The 21,433-nt window shown below is 42.0% G+C and overlaps 1 protein-coding gene across 1 annotated transcript in view; it reads left to right on the top strand.

Moving 5' to 3' along the window:
* The first annotated feature begins 278 nt into the window (after window positions 1-278).
* Window positions 279-21,433, top strand: part of FHDC1 (FH2 domain containing 1) — a 33,454-nt gene continuing 12,299 nt past the window's right edge. The window contains exons 1-8 of the mRNA XM_016197782.2: window positions 279-1,614; window positions 9,474-9,535; window positions 10,208-10,310; window positions 15,700-15,785; window positions 15,872-15,972; window positions 18,258-18,328; window positions 18,428-18,535; window positions 20,513-20,583. Of these exons, the coding sequence (XP_016053268.2) occupies window positions 1,129-1,614; window positions 9,474-9,535; window positions 10,208-10,310; window positions 15,700-15,785; window positions 15,872-15,972; window positions 18,258-18,328; window positions 18,428-18,535; window positions 20,513-20,583 (1,088 nt within the window). The 5' untranslated portion in view covers window positions 279-1,128. The remainder of the gene's footprint in view (window positions 1,615-9,473; window positions 9,536-10,207; window positions 10,311-15,699; window positions 15,786-15,871; window positions 15,973-18,257; window positions 18,329-18,427; window positions 18,536-20,512; window positions 20,584-21,433) is intronic.

Below are 21,433 nucleotides of genomic sequence, written 5' to 3' on the forward strand. Positions count from 1 at the left end.
AACACAGATGTTTTGACCCCTGTTTTCACATCAGGTCCATAACAACCCAACAGCAAAAACAAACATTTCAAGATCAGTAAAAATATAAGCCATTAAAATAAGTCAGTAACTGGATAAGGGATCGACGGGGCAGGTGTGACGTGGGCAGCATTTCCTTGTGTGTTTCTCTTTGCTAATAGTGTCACGGAAGAAGCAGAAGAGACAGGTGAGAGGTTCTGGTGGTTTCCAGAGAGTGGCTTAACTAGAATCCAAAGTGATAGCATCGGAAGCGATGGTAGAGGTCATGTAATGTATCCCAACCTCCTAATTTTACAAATGAGAAACTGAAGTCCAGTGAGGCGAAGTGACTGGTCTGAAATGGTAAATAGTAAAGCTTGATTTAGAGCTGGAACCTTTCGTCTTCGTGTCTAGTGTTCCTTTTTCTGTGTTCGGGGAAGCCATGTCACCAAGTGGAGCAGGGACGTGATGGCTCTGACTCCGGTGGGATGAGTTTGGCCATTCCTTTATCATCTCCAAATCTTTACCTGTTATGTGCAAGGTGGACGGTGCCAGCTGATTGGTAGGGGACATACTCCTACTGGAGAAAGGTGGGGTCACTAATGCCTAACACTTCAGTCATTTGTGTAATTCCCCTAAGGATTGGGTATCCATCATCCAAAGACACTGAGCCAGGTAATGAACAAGTAGTTTATTCATAAAGTGAGAATACTTGCTAAACCTATAGTGGGTTCGCAGCAAATATGTGTTTTATTGATTAACGGAAGGTTTCCAAGTTGGATATATTGCTGCGGTTTTGGCAACATTTCCAGGTAGTAAAATTCGGTTCACATTTAGAAGAGTATTAGTCCCTTTTCATACTCTCTGGGATGTGTTGCCCCTCATTGACTTTCATATCCAGTTTCTCTAGGAGGGCTGACACGAGCCTCTGACGGGAATAGCTCACATTGGAATGTTTTACTGGACCGATTTTAAAGTTGTTTTATCTTCGTAGGTTTGGAAGATGACACACAACACCAGTACCTTTTTCTCTGGCAGCAGACTAGTGGGTGAAAAAGTATGACACAAGTCTGAGGTTTGTGTCTGCTTCCCCAAGGTCAAGAAATTATCTCCTTGGAAGGCAACAATACTATGCATGTTATGAATTGTGTCTCCTTGGTCGGTGATAAAGAAAATGGGACTATCGCCACAGCAGCTGGATTCATGATTGAGCAAACACCACCCCCTCCTCCTCCTCCGCCCCCTCCACCTCCACCATGCCCCTATTCAGAGGAAGGGTTTCCTTCCTCTCCTCCCCCTCCCCCCCCACAGCCACTCCCTGGGGGGCCTCCGGTCCCTCCTCCCCCTCCAGGACTGCCCCCAGCTTCTCACTTGAACGGCTACAGCCACGTTGGTAAGAAAAAGCGGATGAGAAGCTTTTTTTGGAAAACCATTCCAGAGGAGCAAGTACGTGGCAAAACCAACATCTGGACCCTGGCAGCCAGGCAGCAGCATCACTACCAAATTGATACGAAGACCATCGAGGAGCTCTTCGGGCAGCAGGAGGATGCCACCAAGCCTTCCCTTTCCAGGAGAGGAGGGCCTTTAAATTCGTCCTTCAAGGAAGCAAGGGAGGAGGTAAGAATGGGACATTGTTTTGAGTTTGGGGGTGTACGTACGTTTCAAAACTTACTAGAAAAACTAAGAAATAACATAATGCAAGGGAATGTGCTTTGGGAATGATAGAAAGGGCCTTAGATGATGAACTTGAGCTGAGTAGTAACAAGGTGGAGGGAGCTTGCATGCCGGGCCCTCCCAGGCATCTCGGTGGAGTATGACCTCATGCAGAGAACATGCTCTATGGGGCCATCGTCTTTGGCCTCTCAGCTCTGCCCTGTCTCTGCACATCTGTGGTTTTCCCTGATGGAGCACTTCTGCTGGAGTCCAGGATTATTCGTCTCCAGTGAAACAAGTTAAAAAAAACACACCACTAAGTTTCTGAACTTGGTCATCTGTGATGAACTGGAGCTTTCTAAGACAAAATGCCTTTTGTTAAATAGCATCATTAACTAATACACATCCTTAGGATTTTATCCTTAGTTTTTCCTCCACTTTTCTTTGCACAGTGTTGGGCAATGGCCTTTACTCCTTTGATCTCTGAATTGAGTTATAGCCATTGTGAAACAGAGATGTCCAGAGAGCCAAAGCATAAAGCTATTTTCAGATAGACTTTCTAGGAAACATATTTCCAGTTAACACTCGGCGTTACTTTGAGAAAAAAATAAAGCTAACGAGTTATAAAAAATTAACTTGAAAGCATGGCCTCCGAGGTACAGGTCACTATATATTATAGAAACTGAGTCCAAAATTGCATTTGTATGTACTCTCTGTGTAGAAACATGAGAGTAAAAACTTTAAAGTCTCTACTTGCTAGAAGAAATAATTAGGAAACCAGGAATTAAAAAGAAAGAATGTTGCCCACCAAAAAAGAAAAAAAGGCAACAGAAATGCATCATTTTTTAATCTGTTGTAAGGGAGCTGCGAAAATAGGTCAGAGATGGAGCTGGTGAGATAAGAGTAGGCAGGGCTCTGGAATGAAGTAGCAGCTCCCTGCATTATTGAATTCTCAAGCTGACAATATTGACCTCTTTTCTGTCTGGCTCAGGAACATGTCAGCTTCTGTCCACAAATTTGCTTGGGGGCCTTGAAGCTGGTGGCATGTTGCCCTGTTGAAATAGCCAAGAGTCTATTTATTATGAAATGTGGAGAATACTGGGATTAGAATTCACTGTAAACTGTGACATAAATTTGAGAGGACATCTTCAGGAACATCCTTAGTGCTGAACACAGGCTTTCCCTGCTCTTTGCTTTATGCAAAGTTCTTTTACTGCTTAGCAGATCCTTTCAGTATTGGAAGAAGCAAGAAGTCATTTCCTAAGTACCCCAGCTTTCACCCCAGCTGCCAGCAGAGGTTTCTTATTGTACAATAGGTCATTTCTCACCAGTTTCTGAGCTCTACTTACTGAATTGCAAGAATTTTGAAGGAAAGAGTGGGTGGGCCCATGTGAGAAAAAGTGATGTCTCAGAAAAGCACCTGTAGCAAACAGAAGGGGGTTCGGCTCACCGTGCCTCTGGGGAGGCGGTCGGCCCTTGTAAATTGGGGACATTTATTTCGCCAAATGCTAGTTCAAGGGGCTATGAGGTACTTGGTGCTTTATGTTTGTGAGTTGAAGAGAGGTGAAGGACCTCTCAGAGAGGGAGGGAAGTGGCAGGGAGTTGCGACATCTTTTCCCAACTTGGCAGAAGCAGAAATGTCCATTTCTAGGCCAGATCTAAAATTCAGGGGGAAGAAAGAATCTCCTCACCTCCCTCCCCGCCCCCCCGTATCCTAGGTACATCTTTAACTTAAAAAAACTGAAACTGAAATTATTTTGTTTATTTATTTATTTATTTATTTATGTTTTATTTATTTTTATTGAATTTATTAGGCGACATTGGTTAATAAAATTATATAGATTTCAGGTGTCCAGTTCTATAATACATCATCTGTATACTGTATTGTGTGTTCACCACCCCAAGTCAAGTCTCCTTCCATCACCATTTATCCCCCTATCTCCTCTTCTACCTCCCCCCACCTCCCTTTCCCTCGGGTAATCGCCATACTATTGTCTGTCTATGAATAATTATTTTTTAATTGTGATAAAATATACATCTTAACCATTTTTAAGTGTACAGTGCAGTGGCACTGGAACATCCACACTGTTGTACAACCACCATCCCCATCCACCCAGAGAAGTCTCATCTTGCAAACTGAAACTCCCAGCCCCTGGCAGCTACCCTTCCACTTTCTGTGCGTACTTCATTTGACTCCTGTGGGTACTTCATATAAGTGCGATCACACCGTGTACGTCTTTTTGTGACTGGATCATTTCACTTTGCCTGCTGTCCTCAAGGTTCCTCCATGCTGTAGATGTCAGAATTTTAAGGCTGAGCAATATTCCATTGTATGCATTCACCACATTTGTTTATCCAGTTACCCATTGAGGGACACTTGGTTGCTTCCACCTTTTGGCTATTGTGAATAGTGCCGTTGTGAGCATGGGTTTGCAGATAACTTTACTGTTAACTAACTTGTAGTTCCTAATCTGAGAGACAGCACACTAGAAAGAAAAATTCAGTCATCATCACTATGTGAGCAAATGGTCTAACTCTTCAGTTCTTCAGTACTCAGGTAGGGCAAGTAGTCTAGGTAGATGGATGGATTTAAATGCGTATTACATAATATTGTCACATAACAGGATTATCCAGAATTATTTTCAATTTTCCATGCTATCTCCAATATGGCTAGAAATATTACATGTACTTTTATTTTCAATAAAGAATAAGGATGTACATTTTTCTTCCCTCATTAGATTTTCTTCTAAAGCAGTTATGGCTCACACAGGGGTAGTCTGACAAGGACCGTGATAAATCTCCCAGTTCACTCTGCCGTAGGTGAAGCCCAGGGCTGAGTAGTAGTCCTCACCGCCTGTCTGTGTGGACGGGAGAATGCCCTCCAAGGCCTGTTGGGCAGACAGACCCATCCCCAGCCTGGAAACATGGCATCCAGCTCTTACCACACAGGCCATAATGCTGGAGGCTCAAACGTGCCAAGGATCAGATTATGTCCTCTGGAAATGTAATAATATGGGGCAGAAACGGCCTGCCGTTATGTGGTTGGCTCCTACTTTAAAGGGCTCATGAAGCATTACAAATAAGTTCCATTATGCTCCAAAGGGAGAAGTTGCTAGAAGATAGAGAAGTGCTGGGTTTGGAAATTGCAGAATTTAGGAAGAACACTTCAGATAGTAAACTGGGACATTTAATAAGGGGGAGCGGTTATGAAGTATTACTATCCTTGTATCTTTGTTACCTAAAAAATTAACTTGAAGAAGCTACAGATATTACAATAATAATTAAACTGTAATAAAGTAATTAGAAATAACAGATTTATACAGCTGGTGATAATAAAAAGAAGATTCAGCTCAAACAACACTTTTTCCCCCCTCAAATCCCCTGATCTCGCCCCTGAGAAGTTCCTCGTTCAGCTACTGCAGGTGCTCCTCAGCCCCCTCAGAGCCCCACACTTGTTGTTGGGTCTGTACTTGTCTCTCTCTAGAACCTGAAATCTCCTAAGGGAAGGGACAGTCTTAGCCATTTTTTAACCAAATGGCTAAGGTAACTGAGCTGACATAACTGAACCAAGGGAGCAAAGGGACTGTCTTACAAGGTGTCAGTCAATATGATAGATCAAAGTTGGGATTCACAAAGAAACCACAATAAGATGAACAAGGTCTGGGGGTCTAATGTAAAACATGGTGACTGCAGTTGATAACACCGTATTGTATAACTGAAATTTACTAAGAGACTAGAACTTAAATTTTCTCACCAATAAAAGAGAAAAAGATAAATATGTGAGGTGATGGATGTGTTCCTTAGCTAGGTGGGGGAAGCCTAACTAAAACCGCTTCTTAGAAAAAGAGGAATGGAGAGAGAGGAAAGAAGGATGGAAGGAAGGTTGGTTTCTCAAAGTTTATGAAGCGTAATGCTTTATTCTCCCACCCTGTAACTCAGGTATCAGCCATTCTTTCTCAGCTTTTGTTATGATCCCAGTATGTGGTAGAATTCTGGGACACGCTCAATCCAGAGCTCTAGAACCAGGTAGTAGTGTTTGAAATATATTTGAAAGGGGAAAAAAAGCAAAGCTTCCACTGGGTTTTTATTCCGCACCCCCCCCAGCAAAGTTGGGGAGGAACATTACCCACTTGACAGCCAAACAAAAATAAAAAGGAAAATGAAAAACCATTAAAACCCAAAAGCTGAATCCATATTGGAGGATTCAGAAAGATTTTTTTTTTTCAATTTTGCTTTTCAGAATTTGACATAGGATTGAAATAACCAAAAGTGATTTAAAATTTCCTTCTTCCACCTGAAGACATTACACTAAGTGAAATAAGCCAGCCTCAAAGGGACAGATAGTATATGATTCCATTTACATGGGGTACCCAGAGTAGTCAAATTCCTTGGGATAGAAAGTGGAAGGGGGGTTGCTAAGGGTGGCGGAGGGGAGTGGGGAGTTAGGATTTAATGGGTCCAGAGTTCAGTTTTGCAAGTTGAAGAGATCTGTGGATGGACAGATGGTGATGATGGTTCCACAACAGTGTGAATGTACTTCATGCCACTGGGCTGTACACTCAAAAATGGTTAAGATGCTAAACATTGTTATGTGTACTTCGTTACAGCTAACAAACATTTCTTCTTCCTTTAGACCGCAGGGATGGGGAACCTTTTTTCTGCCATGGGCCATTTGGATATTTATAACATCATTAGTGGGCCATACAGAAACATCAACTTAAAAATGAACTGTGAAAAAAGCGCCTAGATTTATTGAATTTTGAGTCCCACCTGTGGTTGCCTTGGCAGAGCCAGACCAAATGATTTCGGCCTGGGAGCCGGACATTCCCCACCCGTTTTAGAGAGTATTGGAGGCAGATTTTGTAGTGGGATGACATGAGGTGAAAGTACATGCATTGTAGTAGAGGAAACTAGGAGAGCTTGCTCAGAGGTGTCAACAAGAGGAGTGGGGTAGCCATGCACATCATTTGTTGAGTACACAGTACTTACCCTGGTCTCAGTGCCTCCGAGGGTGTTAAAACAACCCCAGCTACCCTGGCCAACTTTGGGGAGACTGCTACTAGAGCAAGTCCCCCTCACATCCAGGTGGGACATCCTCCGGATGGGATGAGTTGAACACGTCACCTCCTGTTGGCCAGGGATGATGTAACTCCTGGACGCCCACTGGCTGTACCTGCTGTTGACTTTAGCAGAGTCCTGCCTCCATGTGCTGCTGTGTCCAGAAAAGCAGATACAGAGTGATTGGAACTGGTGGGGAGAGAGGGAGCAATCGATTCTTCCCTCTTCTTGGGGCAGTTTGTCTTAGCCTGTGGAGCCTGACAGCGGCCCACGTGTAGAGTTCACGGCTCTGAATGATTCCAAACCCCAGCATTCATTTCTGAATTGCCCAGCTTTTTGAGCTGGCGAGCATTTGGGAAGTAAGATAAGCTAATTTACATGTGTAGTGATAACCCTCATTGAAGGACTTTAACAAACACTTTTATAACACTGCTTTGGAAGGATCGAGTGAGATAACCTGTAAGAGAGACTGCTCACACTCTAGGCAAATCTGAGGACGCCCAGAGGGGCGGTCCCCGGAATGTTATCAGTTGTCTGGTTTTCCTGTGTTTTTGAAGAGGTGCCGGGCTGTTTCCCCTGGCAGGTGCTCAGTCGTGGCCAGCCCAGGTTTTTCCTTAAGAATATTGCTGAATTCTCTTGGCGACATACAACTCTGGGGTCACCAGGGGACTTGGTCAGTCCCATGGATGGCTTTCTTCAGATCTGCTCCCGTTTCTGATGAAATATCCCAGTGCTAATACCTGACTGGTGGGGGAACATTGGCATCTTCTCTTTATTCCTGTATCTCAGTGATACTAAAACTCACCAGAACTAGAGTGAAAAGGAACCAGATACACCCAGGCTAGCATTTCAGTTCTAGTATTGCTTTGGAGAAGTTATTAAAACAACATTTCTGAGGCTCAGTTTCCTTAAATGGCAAATGGTAGTAATGAGAACAATGTCTCCATCACTTTTCCAGCAACAGGAGCTGTGGATCTCTGCCAAGTGTCCAGAGTCCCAGAGGGCTGAAGGATGGGGATGATGTGGGTGGAGTTTGGGGCATTGGGGACTCAGAAGGGTGCCACCATCAGGGGTTAAATATAGCAGGAGGTGGTAATTTAATGAGAGAAATATAAAAGAAGGTATTTCCCCACTCTGAGAAGTGAGTGCAGAGAAAGTTTTCTGTATATAGCTATATCAATATACATGTTCGTTCTTGTTAATTTATGAATTATAATAAACACATAGTTATCTGCTGTAATAACTTTAGATTCCTCCTTTTGGTATGAACTTTCCTCTTTAAGGGGTGATAACTTTGACAGGTTTCCCCCCACTCTTTCTTTTCTCCCTTCCCTTCCCTCCCTTCACCCCGAACTTGGACTGCAACCCCAGGGTAGGATTCCAATGAGAAGCCGGCCCTTTTAACTTGGGAGTTTATTTTATGGTTGGCAGGTGATTGTGTTAACATGAAATAAACCCCTAGGATAGTAAATAATGTGATTGTTTAAGAGTAGTCTTCAAACGAAGGCAACCATACTCCTGTAAAAATTTAACCTTATAGCCAGGAAGTGCCATTAACTTTGGTTAACAGTCCTGCTAGTCTTGCTGTTTCCTATAAACTTAGAAGCAGGCCCAGAGATCAGGAATTTAATCTGAAACCTGATTCTCTTTTGTTTGCAATGAATCACATACATTTGGAAAGGAAAAGCATTATAACAACATTCCTATTTTAGTCAGTCTCCCTTTACCAAAAAACAAATGGAAAAAAGTTCAGCAGTTTTAAGGCTATCTTTCCTCCCACATCCTGCATATTTACTTCCAGAGAAAGACATGGCTTTGGTATTTCATCCCCTGGCCAAAAAAAAGTTCTAATTTCTAGTCTGATAGAACTCTTCCAAATTATTAATTTTGAACAGCTAAAACCTATTGCAGCCAAAATCTGGGTTTTGATGGTATCCTGGAATAGCCACCATATTCTATTACATCCAAGATGCCATATATTGTAAGACACATCCTGATTCCAGAGATGTTAAAATGCAAAAAAAAATTAATGTTTTTGATTTGGTGAAATACAGCACAAGTTTCCCTTTTTAAATTCTGAGTAATAAAATGTAGGGCACTTTCTTACCTCCTCCTAAAAGGGCTGTTGGACATACACAGGGTGTCCCAAAAAATGTATATACACTAACAGCTGATACCTCAATTCTGAAAGTGAAATGTATTTTAATAAACACTGCCTTTAAAATTATTCAAAGTGTGTGTATACGTTTTCTTGACACACCCTATATATTCCTTTTCAGTGAAAAGGAATTTTTCTTTTAGAAAAAATTAAGAATTTTGTTATATTTCTTTTACATCCCTGAATCAGGGCTGAGACTCACTCTGAAATCACTTCAGAGTTATTTTTTACTTTCTCAGTTCAAAGCTCTTGATTCTTCTATGCTAAGACATTTTTTTCCAAATTAAAGCTTTTAAATGTGGACTATATTATCTTAAGAGGAAACTGCTATATTTAAAAAATTAAATATATAATTTAATAAAATTATATAATAAAATAGATAATGCATATTTATTACAGTTATCATTGCAGAAAGTTTGGGGAGATGATAATATTTTACTATTTGTAAAACTCTATTAGGCATATCAGTTAATCACCAGATTTACATATTGGCAATTATTCTCCTATAAATTGGAATTATATTTTGATATGTTTTAATTTTTTTGTTTCCTCTAACTCTTCTTATTTGTTCTTGAATAATCTTATGTGTCCCTTTTCTTTTTTCCAGATTACTGTCTTGGATTCGAAACGGAGCATGAACATTGGAATATTTCTTAAGCAATTTAAGAAGTAAGATTTTTGCACGTGATTGAAACTTTAGTCATAGCCATGCTGTCAGCCTCAGAGTCCGTGGGTGTGAGCTCAAATGCAGATTCTAATACAAGTGAAAGTCATTCCTCACGCCTTCAAATCCTTCTCATACACATGGCTTTGATGAGTCCGCAAGTGCCACTTTCTGCCGTTTTTCTTCATGAAAACCCAGGCCGGTGGCTTGAAACACAGGGAGAATTGCCCCAGGGTGTCTAGTCAAGCCTATCATGTCAGGGAATTTATAAATTCATCCACAGTGTTGCCCCTTGGGTGGAGGTTGGACTGGTGAGTCCAGTAGTGGTGAAGTTCACGTGTTCTAGGGTGGAAAGGAGAGGTCTCTACAGGAGTTTCATGAGACCCAAGGGGATGGGATTTTTCCTCCCAAAGAAGACCCTAGTGGTCATTGCCACTTTGAACTCTCTGGAATGCCCAGGGGTGGTTTTCTGGGTGAAGGGGCCTCTGAGTGGTGGTTCAGGATCCCCACTTTTCCTGGCAGTGGGTCTGTGGCGATCACTCACACAAACCTGCCTGTTAGACTGGGAAGAAGGTGGGGTGGAAAGGAGGGTGGAGGTGATTTGTTTTAATTTCCACTGGCTTGTGTTTCTTTGGCACTCCAGCAAAATTGAAATGGAATCTGATTGTCTTTTCAAGGTCTCCTCAGTCCATTGTAGAAGATATTCATCAAGGAAAGAGTGAGCATTATGGATCAGAGACATTACGAGAATTTCTTAAACTTTTGCCAGAGTCAGAGGAGGTAAGGAATTTAGTGTGTGAGTTTTAGATGTTCGGAGTGATGATAAAAGCTTAATGTTTGTAGGAAAGTCAAAAGTCACCTAAGAAGGGAACTCTCCTACCCAGAGCCAGAGTTTTCTCACATAAAATTAAGAAAGCGACCCAGTAGAGAGAGTATGGGCTCTGGAGTTAGAGTATCTAGTTAGGGTTTAAGTTAGAGCTCTACCCTTTATTGAGAAACTTGGGCAAGTTTCTTAACTCCTATGAACTTTAGTTTTCTCACCTGTAAAGTGAGGATATGCTTACCTCATTGGATAGTCAAGATACTTAAACTGTAGTTGTGCATCTAACATGGTACTTGGCACATGGAAGCTTAATACATTTTATTCCATTTTCCATCATCTGGCGGTGATCTTTGCCCAGGATGAACCTGGATTGTTTTATAATATGTATACTTAAAAACAATAAAGACAGAGAACACCACTCTTGGATAAAGATGCTCTAAAATTTGGGGACGTGGGTAAATTGTTAATGAATGTTGTCTGTATAACTGACTAAAAGGTGGAGATTGCTATGATGGCAATGTAGTACCACAATACAAAGTTACTGATTTTTTTTTTTTTTTGGACTGAATTAACTGAATTTTTGAATGGTTAGGAGCTTGATAGAAAAAAACAGAAAAATAATTTTGTAAAACCTTCCAAAATTGTAATATTGCCCTTTATTTCTGAAGAAGTGACCTTTGGAAAAATTTTGTAAGAAATTACATGAATATCTGTGCTTATAAGCATTTGAATTTAGTCTTATAAAGTAAAAATTATGTTACCCTTGTACACATACTGCTAGTTCCTCCTTTTCCCATCCCACTTCTCTTCCCACACAGGATTGGTGGAACTTGACTTTAGTACTATTAATAACAATAAGAGAAATATATTTATACTTTTTACATCAGTGATAAACTCACAGTGATAAACTCGAGGGTCGTAGTGCATAACTAGATATTCTAGGTACATCTGATAGTCTCAGCCTGTCTCTACCGTGGGTTTTTTGTTTGCAAATTAAATGTAACTTATCTTAGCCAAGATTAATTAATAGCATTTATTAATGTTAATAAAAGGGTCTTAAAGTATTGAGGAAAAGGAACATTAAATCATCATTTACCCAGATCTTATTTACTGAACACTCTTTAATTTTTCTTTTATGTAAAGAATGGGAGTTCCCAAATTTTTAAATTAGGGTAAGTATGACTGGATTAATTTGGATTTTAAAAAAGATGCAGTTTTTCTCAAAATCTTATTTCTGCTTGGGCTTTTTGCATGACCCCTCCTCCGGACTGCCTGGCACCCACTCCTAAGCGTTTTTATAAGTGAGGGTCAAATTTGATGGCTCAGGTGAACGTGCTGTGAAAAGCTCTAGATTTCTCATTAAACAGAAGTCAGGCCTGAGGGAGGCTGCTGGCTACATGCTGTGAAGAGGTGGGAGATTAAATACGGTTTTCTTAATACCTTCATTTCTAATTTAAAATTCAAAGGTTTTTTTCGGGAATGCAAAGGCTGTGGAAGACTCAGGGATTTTTCAAAGAAGCAACGTAGCTGTCAAACTGCTCATATTTTTGAGTTGTGTGTGGGATGATTCAAAGGGAAGGAAGTTAAGGGCAGGATGAGTAAAACCCACCCAAGGCTTCCCTGAGTCCCAGGCGCGCTCACCCCTGGCAAGCGGGGGATCCCGCTCTCCCTGCCCTGAGCCGGGCCCTGGTTTCCCCATCACCCGCTGCTGCAGGGTCATTCTCAGCCTGAATATCTGACACGCTTGGTCACGGTCCTCCTTGTTTACGTTACAGACTCTGGGCTTCAGCTCACCACACCCTCCAAACTCAACTGGGAGCTTCCCTCAGCAGGAACACCCTGGCAGTCCTCAGGGCCACTTGGCGCCCCTCCCTAACGCACTCCGGGGCATCTGTGCTGGTAGAGGGAGGCCCTGTGAAAGCCAAAGCCACCTCGTGGCCCATGCCCACTGCAAGGACAGATTGGCTCTTTCGTGAGTGCTGTGTGGCCTCTGGCACCACCCAGACCTAGGGCCAACCCTAGAGTCTTTGATGGAGGGTGGAGGGTGGAGATGAGGCCAAGGAGGAGATAGGGCCAAGTGAGAGAGGGTTAGGAATGTGGCAGAAATACACTAATAAATGCATAAGTGTACGAATGACCGCATATTGCTGAGCCTGTGGGATAACGTTCTGTGCTCATTTTTAGCACAAGAAGGGTCTAAACGTTTGTTGAGTGGTCCCCCATGTTCCAGGCACTGGACAGGGCAGAATTCAACCAAGTGAGATCCTATATTTCAAGTGCTTGGCCAAGTGTCCAGCACACAGACAGTCAGTAAATCATTGCTCTGATTATTTTGTGTACCATTTTGACTTAATCCTCAGTGACGTAAGAGAGTCCTCATTTTACAAGTGAGAAACTGAGGCTCACCTGAGTTAAGTAGAACGTGTGGAGTGTCGCATGATGGACAGGCCCTGGAGGAAGGTGGACTTGAACCCTGGTTGGTCTGACCCCAGAGCACTTCCTTCTGCTGCGCTTGGAGGAAGGAAGGAAGGGCAGAGGTTCTCAAAATCTCAGAAGGTTCTCAGAGAACCTCCCAGGCTTTTCATCACCTCCGCTATCACAGTACCAGTGTGAGTGTCACTCGAATAATACTGTGATCTTATCAGCTGGCGGAAAAATATGAACGGAAAGAGCCCTTTTCTCCTCTGCATTCTCAGCTGACAAGCCAACCCAAGGTTAATTTGTGTTCAGGATTCCTCTGCCCTTCACCACAAATCTTTTGTCTGGTATGTGTGTTTAACTTGTGTGGTTAAAACCGGCAGAGGAAGAAGGTAGACCCAGCAAGGGAAGAAACGGACTGTGCTCTGGGTCCAGCCACGTATTCCTGCGCCTTGAGGGGAGGCTGGGGTAGGAGCCAAGCGGGCGGTGCAGGAGACCCCCGCCCAGCTGGCAAGCCCTTCCCTCTGATGGGGCTGGTACCCTGTCATCATCTCAGGGTCAGGCATGCAGGGCTGGAAGGTGATAGAAGTGTTCGGTTCTCTCTGGGGGCCTCCTCTGACACTTTATCACCTCATTCCTACCTTTTTTGTTTACTCTGCCCCTGGGAGGGGAATGACAGTGGGGGAGCCCCAGAATCTTCTGTTGGACTGTGGGTGGGAAATCCTGCTGTTTTAAGGCCATGTGAGTGGAATTAGATGGGATGAAGGAGGCCTGCCTGGGGAATGTGTGAGTCTTAAGCATGCAGTTTGCTATTAGGACAGAACCAGGCACAGCCAGGTCATAATGAGAGTCACTTGGCTCAGCTAGCAACATCATGCCTAACAATGTTTGATAAATGCTTTTTGATGATGATGAGAATGCATAATAATTATAGGGTTGGTTCACCTCTCTTTTTCACCTTTCTACCGCTGTGAAGGTACAGTAATCCCTCTTAATGAACATAAATCCCATTTTGAAATGGAATTAAGAATTGTATACACAGTATTTAAATCAAATACTATCTTTTCATCACCATTCTCTTGAAATCTAAACATTTTTAGCTCTTTACATAAGGGAAAGAGATTAATCTTTGTTCAGTTACAGTTTAGCTCATGTCTAATAGAAATATCTACCAAGATTACTTAGCATGACCTGTTCTTATGCTTTAGACAGAAAACTGCTGTTATTTTCAGCAGTTTTGCACACACTACATATAAGGCCTTAGAAAAGGTACAACCTCACTCTGCCCCTGCCCAAATATAGTGAATTGTGAGACCAGTTCAGAAGGGATCAGAATTCATCCCATAGCTTTCTCAGTTCAGAAACAAGGCTCTGATTTGGGGCTTAGCTAAACCAGAGGTTCCATCTGCCCTTTAATTTAGTGAAGCTAAAAATGGTAAAAATCACATTGGGACCCTAAAGGTAGGGGAAATAATGCAATTCTATAAATGGTGATTTTCTGTCCATTGGAAGAAAAAGTTGTCTGAAGGACCAAACCCAATACTAGGCTGTACATCTGCACTGTTACATTTCATATCTGCAGGGAATTGGTGTAGGTATTTCAGTTTGTGGATCTTTGCAAATACTCTCCCCTCTGTGTTTTTGAATGCCATTCTCTATTTTTCAAGAAGCTTAAAAATCATGTTATTTTTATGGGCAGCCAACATAACCCAGGGGGTGGAAGAGAAAGCTTTCTGAAGAATAATAAAAGGTGATAAGTGCTCCTCGGTTTTGATTAGCTGCAAGGCTAGGCTGTCTAGGTCCCAAGGCTCTACCTGCCATAAAGTGTTTTCGTTGGAAGACTTAGTGGACAGGGAAGTGTTTCAGCCATCGGGTTGGTCCAGTTTTCTGTGGGGAAGGCATGACTTGCTCTCTGGTATAGCAGAGAACTTTCTCTCCGCCTCCATCCCCACCCGCTTAGCTCTTTGGCTACATTCCTATGTCAGAGCTCTTAGTCTTTCCTATATTTGAAGGGATATGTGTGTGTTTAATAACTTTTAGCTTAATTTTTTTACAAGAAAATACATGTTCAGTGTAGACATTTTAGAAAGTAAAAATAAGCAGCAGAAGAAAATATAATCCCTGGGATCCTGTCACCTGGTGTAGGTGGGGCCTGTAGTCTTTCTCCTGTGTATGTAGTTGGTGCATGGAGGATGGCGGGTAGTCAACGCTTTTTAAAAATATATATATAGAAAAGGGGTCCCATTGTGCATACTCTTTTATTACCTGATCTCTTTCATAGGGAGATGTTTTGACATTGATCTTTCTGTTGAGTCATTTCCCTGTTTATCTTTCCGCTGGAGAGGCAGAGTACACTCACCGCATCATACAATAGTCCCTTCCTATAAAGCTAATATATGTGAAGGAGACTTGACCACAGAAAGATCTGACTTAGACCTTACCCAGTCTAAGTATTTGATATCCAAAATACTAAAAAATATTAAGATTTTGTCACTTATGACTTAAGGACTATATTATAATGACTACCCAGTCTCTTCTTTCTTCTCCTAAGCAATGATGTCCCTTCCAGGTTATAACTTACAGAAGATTTTCACCCTTAGAACGACCCTTTTTCAGTCGCCCTTTAGAAACCTCCGTGAGGATTCCAGCTCTCTGGTTTGAACGGGACTGCCTACACCCACAGAAGTCACCCGGCCCTTCTCTTTCTAATTTGTTTTGTCTGTTTGGTGTTTCTGCTTTTAAAAAGCAGAGTAGTCGATGTGATGATTTCCTTTTCTGTCTTTTCTTAGGTCTTCACTTTTGCTAGTTTGAAGTTAGCACTGACATCCTATTTGCTTACAGGGATTCTAGGATGCAATGTAAAAATCATGTTCCATTTTAATCATAAGTTATGTTTTTCTCTACCCCCTTTTCCCATTTGTCTTTTAGATAAAGAAATTAATAACATTTAGTGGCGATGTGTCCAAGCTGTCGCTGGCAGACTCCTTTCTGCACTGCTTAATTCAGGTGCCAAAGTAAGGATCACTGATCGTTGTTCTTTATAGAGGAAGGTTTTAAATGAGTGACCTCAGATTCCACAGTCTGACTTTTTACTTTCCAGCTATTCGCTTCGGATTGAAGCCATGGTGCTAAAGAAGGAGTTTCTACCTTCCTGTTCGTCTCTGTACACGGATATAACAATTTTAAGAACCGCTATAAAAGGTAAGTGAATGCATGATGCTTCACGTGATTGGTTCTTACTAATTTGGTAACAGTTTATTTTAAGAAACAATTCAATTAAAATTAGAAATGCAAAGTCCCATTTCTAATATACCCGAAAAAGGGAAGAGTTGTTACCGGGGATGGCATTGAAGGTTCATCTACGTTTATTCCCCTAATTAGTTAAATTAATTGACTAATCCATTGATTAATTGGCATATCATACAAGAAGGTTTCTTTCACCTCAAGCTTCAGAGTGAACCTTGTTGCTTGAAGCTCACCCCTGTCCCTCTCACAGGTTAGCTTTCTGTGTGTACGTGCCTTTAAATGACCGAGATACCTTCAGTTGTTAAACCAGTTCGCAAACTGAGATTAATCAGAAGGTGCACAAGCTATGGACCATCTGCATCTCTCCTCCCATGCCCTGGACTCTGTTGGTGTCTAGGACCCTGCTTTCCAGAAGCAGACCACCTTTCCTCCTGACTCCTCCCGGACATAGCCGGTGTGGCTCTTTTGCCAGGGTTCCTGGTGTCTCTGCCCCGACGGGCCTCCCCTCCCAATTCTAACAGCGGGTGGGCTAACTACTTTTGAGAGGGGTGAGCTGGCCATTTCCATTGCTTTGAACAACTTGCTAAATTTTTGCCTACCCAGCTTGGATAGACTCCTCAGAGTTGCTCCGATGTCACTCCATAGGGGCGGAGCTTGGCTTTCTGCCGTGGGTGGCGGTGGGAGGGAAGGCCCGGCCCGTCTGTGTCTGCCTCCTTCCCACCTCTGGGGCACACTCTGGTCTTCCCTCACCCTCACATTGTCCAGCATCATCAGCGCCACCCTGATTCCCTCTCACTCATTTTCTGAATTTCTAGTTATTGTGCAGAACTATTTGTTTCTATTTGTTTTTCCTGGTTAGTTGCTCCAGCCTGTGTTGAGATAAAGTTTTTCCCTTCAGCCCATCATAATTTCTTCATTTTAGAGAGGAGACTAAGAATGAAGAATTTTTCATCTTTCAATCTAGAGGCCTTTTAAATTTTCTTGCTATACCATGGCTATTGCAGCAACTTTAGGAAGGCTATTCCTCCTGTTCAAATAGAGATGGGAGAGTATGTTTTCATATTGAGCAGGGCAAATTTGTGGGCACGGCGCAAACATTTCTTATCTAGCTCCCCTTCAAAAGCTGGCCTCCATAGATAGCAGTGTAGGCGGTAATCCAAATGTAATTTTTTGAAAGTAACACCAGACTTAATGGAGAATATTAACTTAAAAATATCATAGGTAACATTCTATTATCTATATATCCTGCCATTTAAGTCATCAAACTTTTTTAGCCATCCAAATACATTAACAATTTTTAATAGTATTTATTTATGTAGGTGAGTGTATAAAAGATTCTGTGGTTAAAGAACTAGTTTACCACTATGTTACAATGATAAGTTTCTTTTTAAATCTTTAAGCCAATCCAAATGAAATGTATAGTTTTGAATAAAATAGGAAGATTCTCTGGGGGCCCAGGCCCTGCAGGTTGATGCTTTGCAACTTATTTACATGTCATGCCAGCCTGTTTACTTTTTAGCTCATCGACTAAGCAAAACGTTGCTCACTATTAGTTTTCCGTTCCATAAATATAGTCTCAAAGGCTAGTGGATATAAAGGAAAAAAATAACTGCTGAGAGAAAATTTATTCCTACAACACAGTGTACTGCTTTTTGTAAGGCTTTCGCATTTTCCACTTGAAAAATTTTCTAATTGAAGTATTTTTCGATGGTTTTTCTCTTTTTGTTAATCCTTACTCAAGGGTTTTTTTTTTTAGAAAGAGTGGAAGGGGTTGAGGGGTTGAGAGTGGTGGGGGAGGAGAGAGAGAGAAAGAGAGAGAGTAACATTGAGGAGAGAAACACATCAACTGGTTGCCTCCCACAGGTGCCCCCACCCCGGCTGGGGATCGAACTGCAACTGAGGTGAACGTGCCCTAGACTGGGAATTGAACCCAAGACCCTTTGGTGCGCGGGCCAATGTTCTAACCACTGAGAAGGCCGGCCAGGGCTTTTATGATGTTCAAGTGTTACACATATTTGATTCCCAGTTCAACACTAGGACATGGTTTTCCAATAGCAAATGCTGAATTAAATATACCATAAGCTGTGCTGCTTTATTTGATTTTCTCAGTCTTTGTATGCGGTTCAAGGTCAGAGCTTGCTTCAGACACCCTTGACCTTGACTGTGGTAGCTGGTGGCTGTCTTTTCTGCATTTAAGCTGGAGGCTTCTCTAAGGCACTGTAGTGTGTTCTTTTTGACAGAGCTGATGTCGTGTGAGGAGCTACATTCAATATTACACTTGGTGCTACAGGCAGGAAATATCATGAATGCAGTAAGTAAAATTAAAAAAAATTAAAATGTTGTGTTTCCAACTTTATTGGTCTGTCTAAAAATATAACTATGTTTTTTTCTTTTGATTTGTCTTCCTTAGGGAGGGTATGCCGGCAATGCAGTAGGATTTAAACTGTCTTCCCTGCTCAAATTGGCAGACACAAAAGCAAACAAACCTGGGATGAACCTTCTGCACTTTGTTGCACAGGTATGGGAGTGTTAATATGGAGAGAGAATGTGTGTGAATCCCATGCAGGCCATGAAGTTTTTCCCAGGTGTGAAGTGGCATCAGAATCAGGAAAGGGCGCGGTGGGTTCCAAGAAGGTTCTCTGTGCAGAAGCACTATCTGCAAATTAGTGAGCTGAACTGCACCTTGGGTTAGAGGACTGGAGGAGGGGGGTGGAGGGGTCGGGGGGAGTAAGGCAAAGGGTTGACAAAGACAGATTATGAAGGATTCAGATCCTAAAGCTGGGGAATTTGGATTTCTTGCTTTATCAGTGGGAAGCCAACTGAAGAGTGTGTGCTGTATGGCATGACTCAGTTTTTTGTTTTTGTTTTTAGGAAAATAAGGCAATGTGGAGGATGGCTTGGAGTGGACAGAGAACTAGAAATAGGGTTACCTCTTGGTGGCAGTTGGCATTAATTCATTGTTTGATGAGAGTTGAGAATCAGAGTAATGGCCATAGGGATAGAGTATAGAAGCCTGGCTGTTGAATTGCCTAGATTTTTGACCAGTGATGCATAAAGAGTGAGAGAGTCAGAGCAATTAAAAAGATCACTTCCACTTTTTCCCTTTGTGAAGTGTGGCTTAGAGTGCCTTGCCGTGAGCCCAGGGATTGGACTCTGAACCCTGTCCGTCACTTCCGTTTTTTTTTTTAAATTGATTTTAGAGGAAGGGAGAGAGAGAAAAAAGCATAGATGTGAGAGAGAAACATCAGTCAATTGCCTATGGAACGTGCCCTGACTGGGGGATCAACCCCAAAACCTAGGTATGTGCCCTGACAGGGAATCGAACCCGCGGTGCCTGGGAGGATGCTCCAACCACCTGAGCCGTCACTTCCAGTTTTGGCTGGGTCTGTGTGATGCCAAAGGAACTAGTTACAAAGTGAAAAATCAGCCAAGGACAATTATCTCTTTGTTGTTAAATTATCTCAAGTAACGAATTGTTCTGGTTTGTTTTTCCTTCATTGGATCGCCTTGTTGTTTTGACAGCAAATACAAAGACGTAGCTTTAGCCTGGGTAGGAAGCTCTGTCACGTGCTTGTTTCAAGTGTGAGCTTCAGAGCGGGGCAGAGCTGAGAGATTTTGATTTGTCATTTTTGAGCTGTAATCCCTCAGACAAGTTATTAAACCTAAGACCCTGAATCTCTTCATCCAGTGATGGGGATAGTGATACCTCAAAGCCAGGTGACTGAGAGGGCTAACAGTGATCATTTCATAAAGCGCTTAGCTTAATATTTAGCATATAGCAAGCTCTCCATCAATAATACATTCGATTATTTCTATAGTCTTCAGAAGATGGAGGCCATATTGACCTTAGGACTAATTTGGAAGTTAATTTTCAGGACATTAAAACCAGAAAATATGTTCCCCCTCCCATGTGCCCTGCAGGGAGGGAGTGTTCCTGCAGCCCTTTTAGATCCATGTAGCCAGGTGTGCTCTGTGTACCTTGGTCCCTGCCCATGTGGGGAAGTTTCCAGAATTGGTACTTGGTCCCTTTATACCTGCCTCCCTTGTAACCTGTGAACAGGTGAAGACTCCAGCATCTCCATGGCTTGTACACCTTCTGATTAAACTCAGGTTGCAAACTGGTTTAACAGCTGAGGTATCTCGGTCATTTAAAGGCTCACTCATTGGCATGGGTGGTATTTAAACAGGATAAATTGGATTCTCTGAGAAACAATGGGCCCTGCTAAGCCACCACCTACTTCCACTGAGTTTTCCAGCACATTAATTGTATTTCATGTCAGCATTAGTTGCTCTGGGAAGTTAAAATATTTCTTGACAGCCTTGGCATTCTGGTAGATCTTACTAAGAACATCAGAGTTCTTGTCTCCATGAATAGCCTTGAACATATCAAGGGTGAAAATGGGAACAGTGGTTTTAAGGTTCCTTTAAGCCTCGAGAAAAGGATTTCCTTCCAGTTCTATCTATATAGTGAGAGAAAATTCTGGTTTTGTTTCAGGAAGCCCAAAAGAACGATGCCGTTCTTCTAAACTTTTCTGAAAAATTACATCATGTTCAGGAGGCTGCTAGGTAAGCAAGGAAGACTGAAAGTGAATTGTGAAGATTTAAGGGTTGTTTTTTAACTACCTTCTTATGAAAACTGATGACTAGTTTATAACTTCTGGATGCAGGTGTGAACTTCAAAAAGTTTTGTCTTATTGAACTTTCAGACCTTCCTTTCATTTGCTTACAGCAACGTGGGTATACACCTTTGGAATTTGGGGGTTTTGAAAAATTAATCCTTACTTTTAATCTAAAAAAGATCTATTGCCATCTATTCTAATGAATATCATCAGTGTAAAAAAAACACAGATTAAGAACTTCAAATCCCTCCACACCCAAAAGATAGAGCTCAGAAAACACAGCCTACTACCTTGGGAGCCGGTACATTATCAGTCAAACTTGCAGGGCCATACATCACTGTTTCCTGGTAGAATCTAACATGGTACATTTATTTTCTATTACATTAGAAGTTGGAACCATACCAAGGGCTGTGAAAGGATTTTGTTTTAAATTAGTCACTCAGCTTTACAGAGAAAGTTTCTGTCAAGCATAAAGCTCTATTTACAACACTTTAATTTGCTTCTGATCCTAATATAGACGTACACTTTAATGTAGCTCTGATCTGTGTCTATGTGCTATCTTGAGTTCTGTGTTTTCAAATTTACAATACACATCCCTGCATCAAAGCAGTAAATTTAAAAAACAAAACAAAACACTAGCTTTTGGGGGCATAAAAATAGTTCTGATTTGTATCAATTGCTGATTTCCATGGTGTAAATACTGCTAGCATGGCTGATTCAAGCTACCACTGTGGTGTTACTGAAGCGGAGTTGGGAAGAGATACCTGTACCCACCGTCACCTCCTGTGCTTTGGCTC

This window comes from Miniopterus natalensis, chromosome 4 (assembly GCF_054644295.1).
Source record: "Miniopterus natalensis isolate mMinNat1 chromosome 4, mMinNat1.hap1, whole genome shotgun sequence".
Lineage (NCBI taxonomy): Eukaryota > Metazoa > Chordata > Mammalia > Chiroptera > Miniopteridae > Miniopterus > Miniopterus natalensis.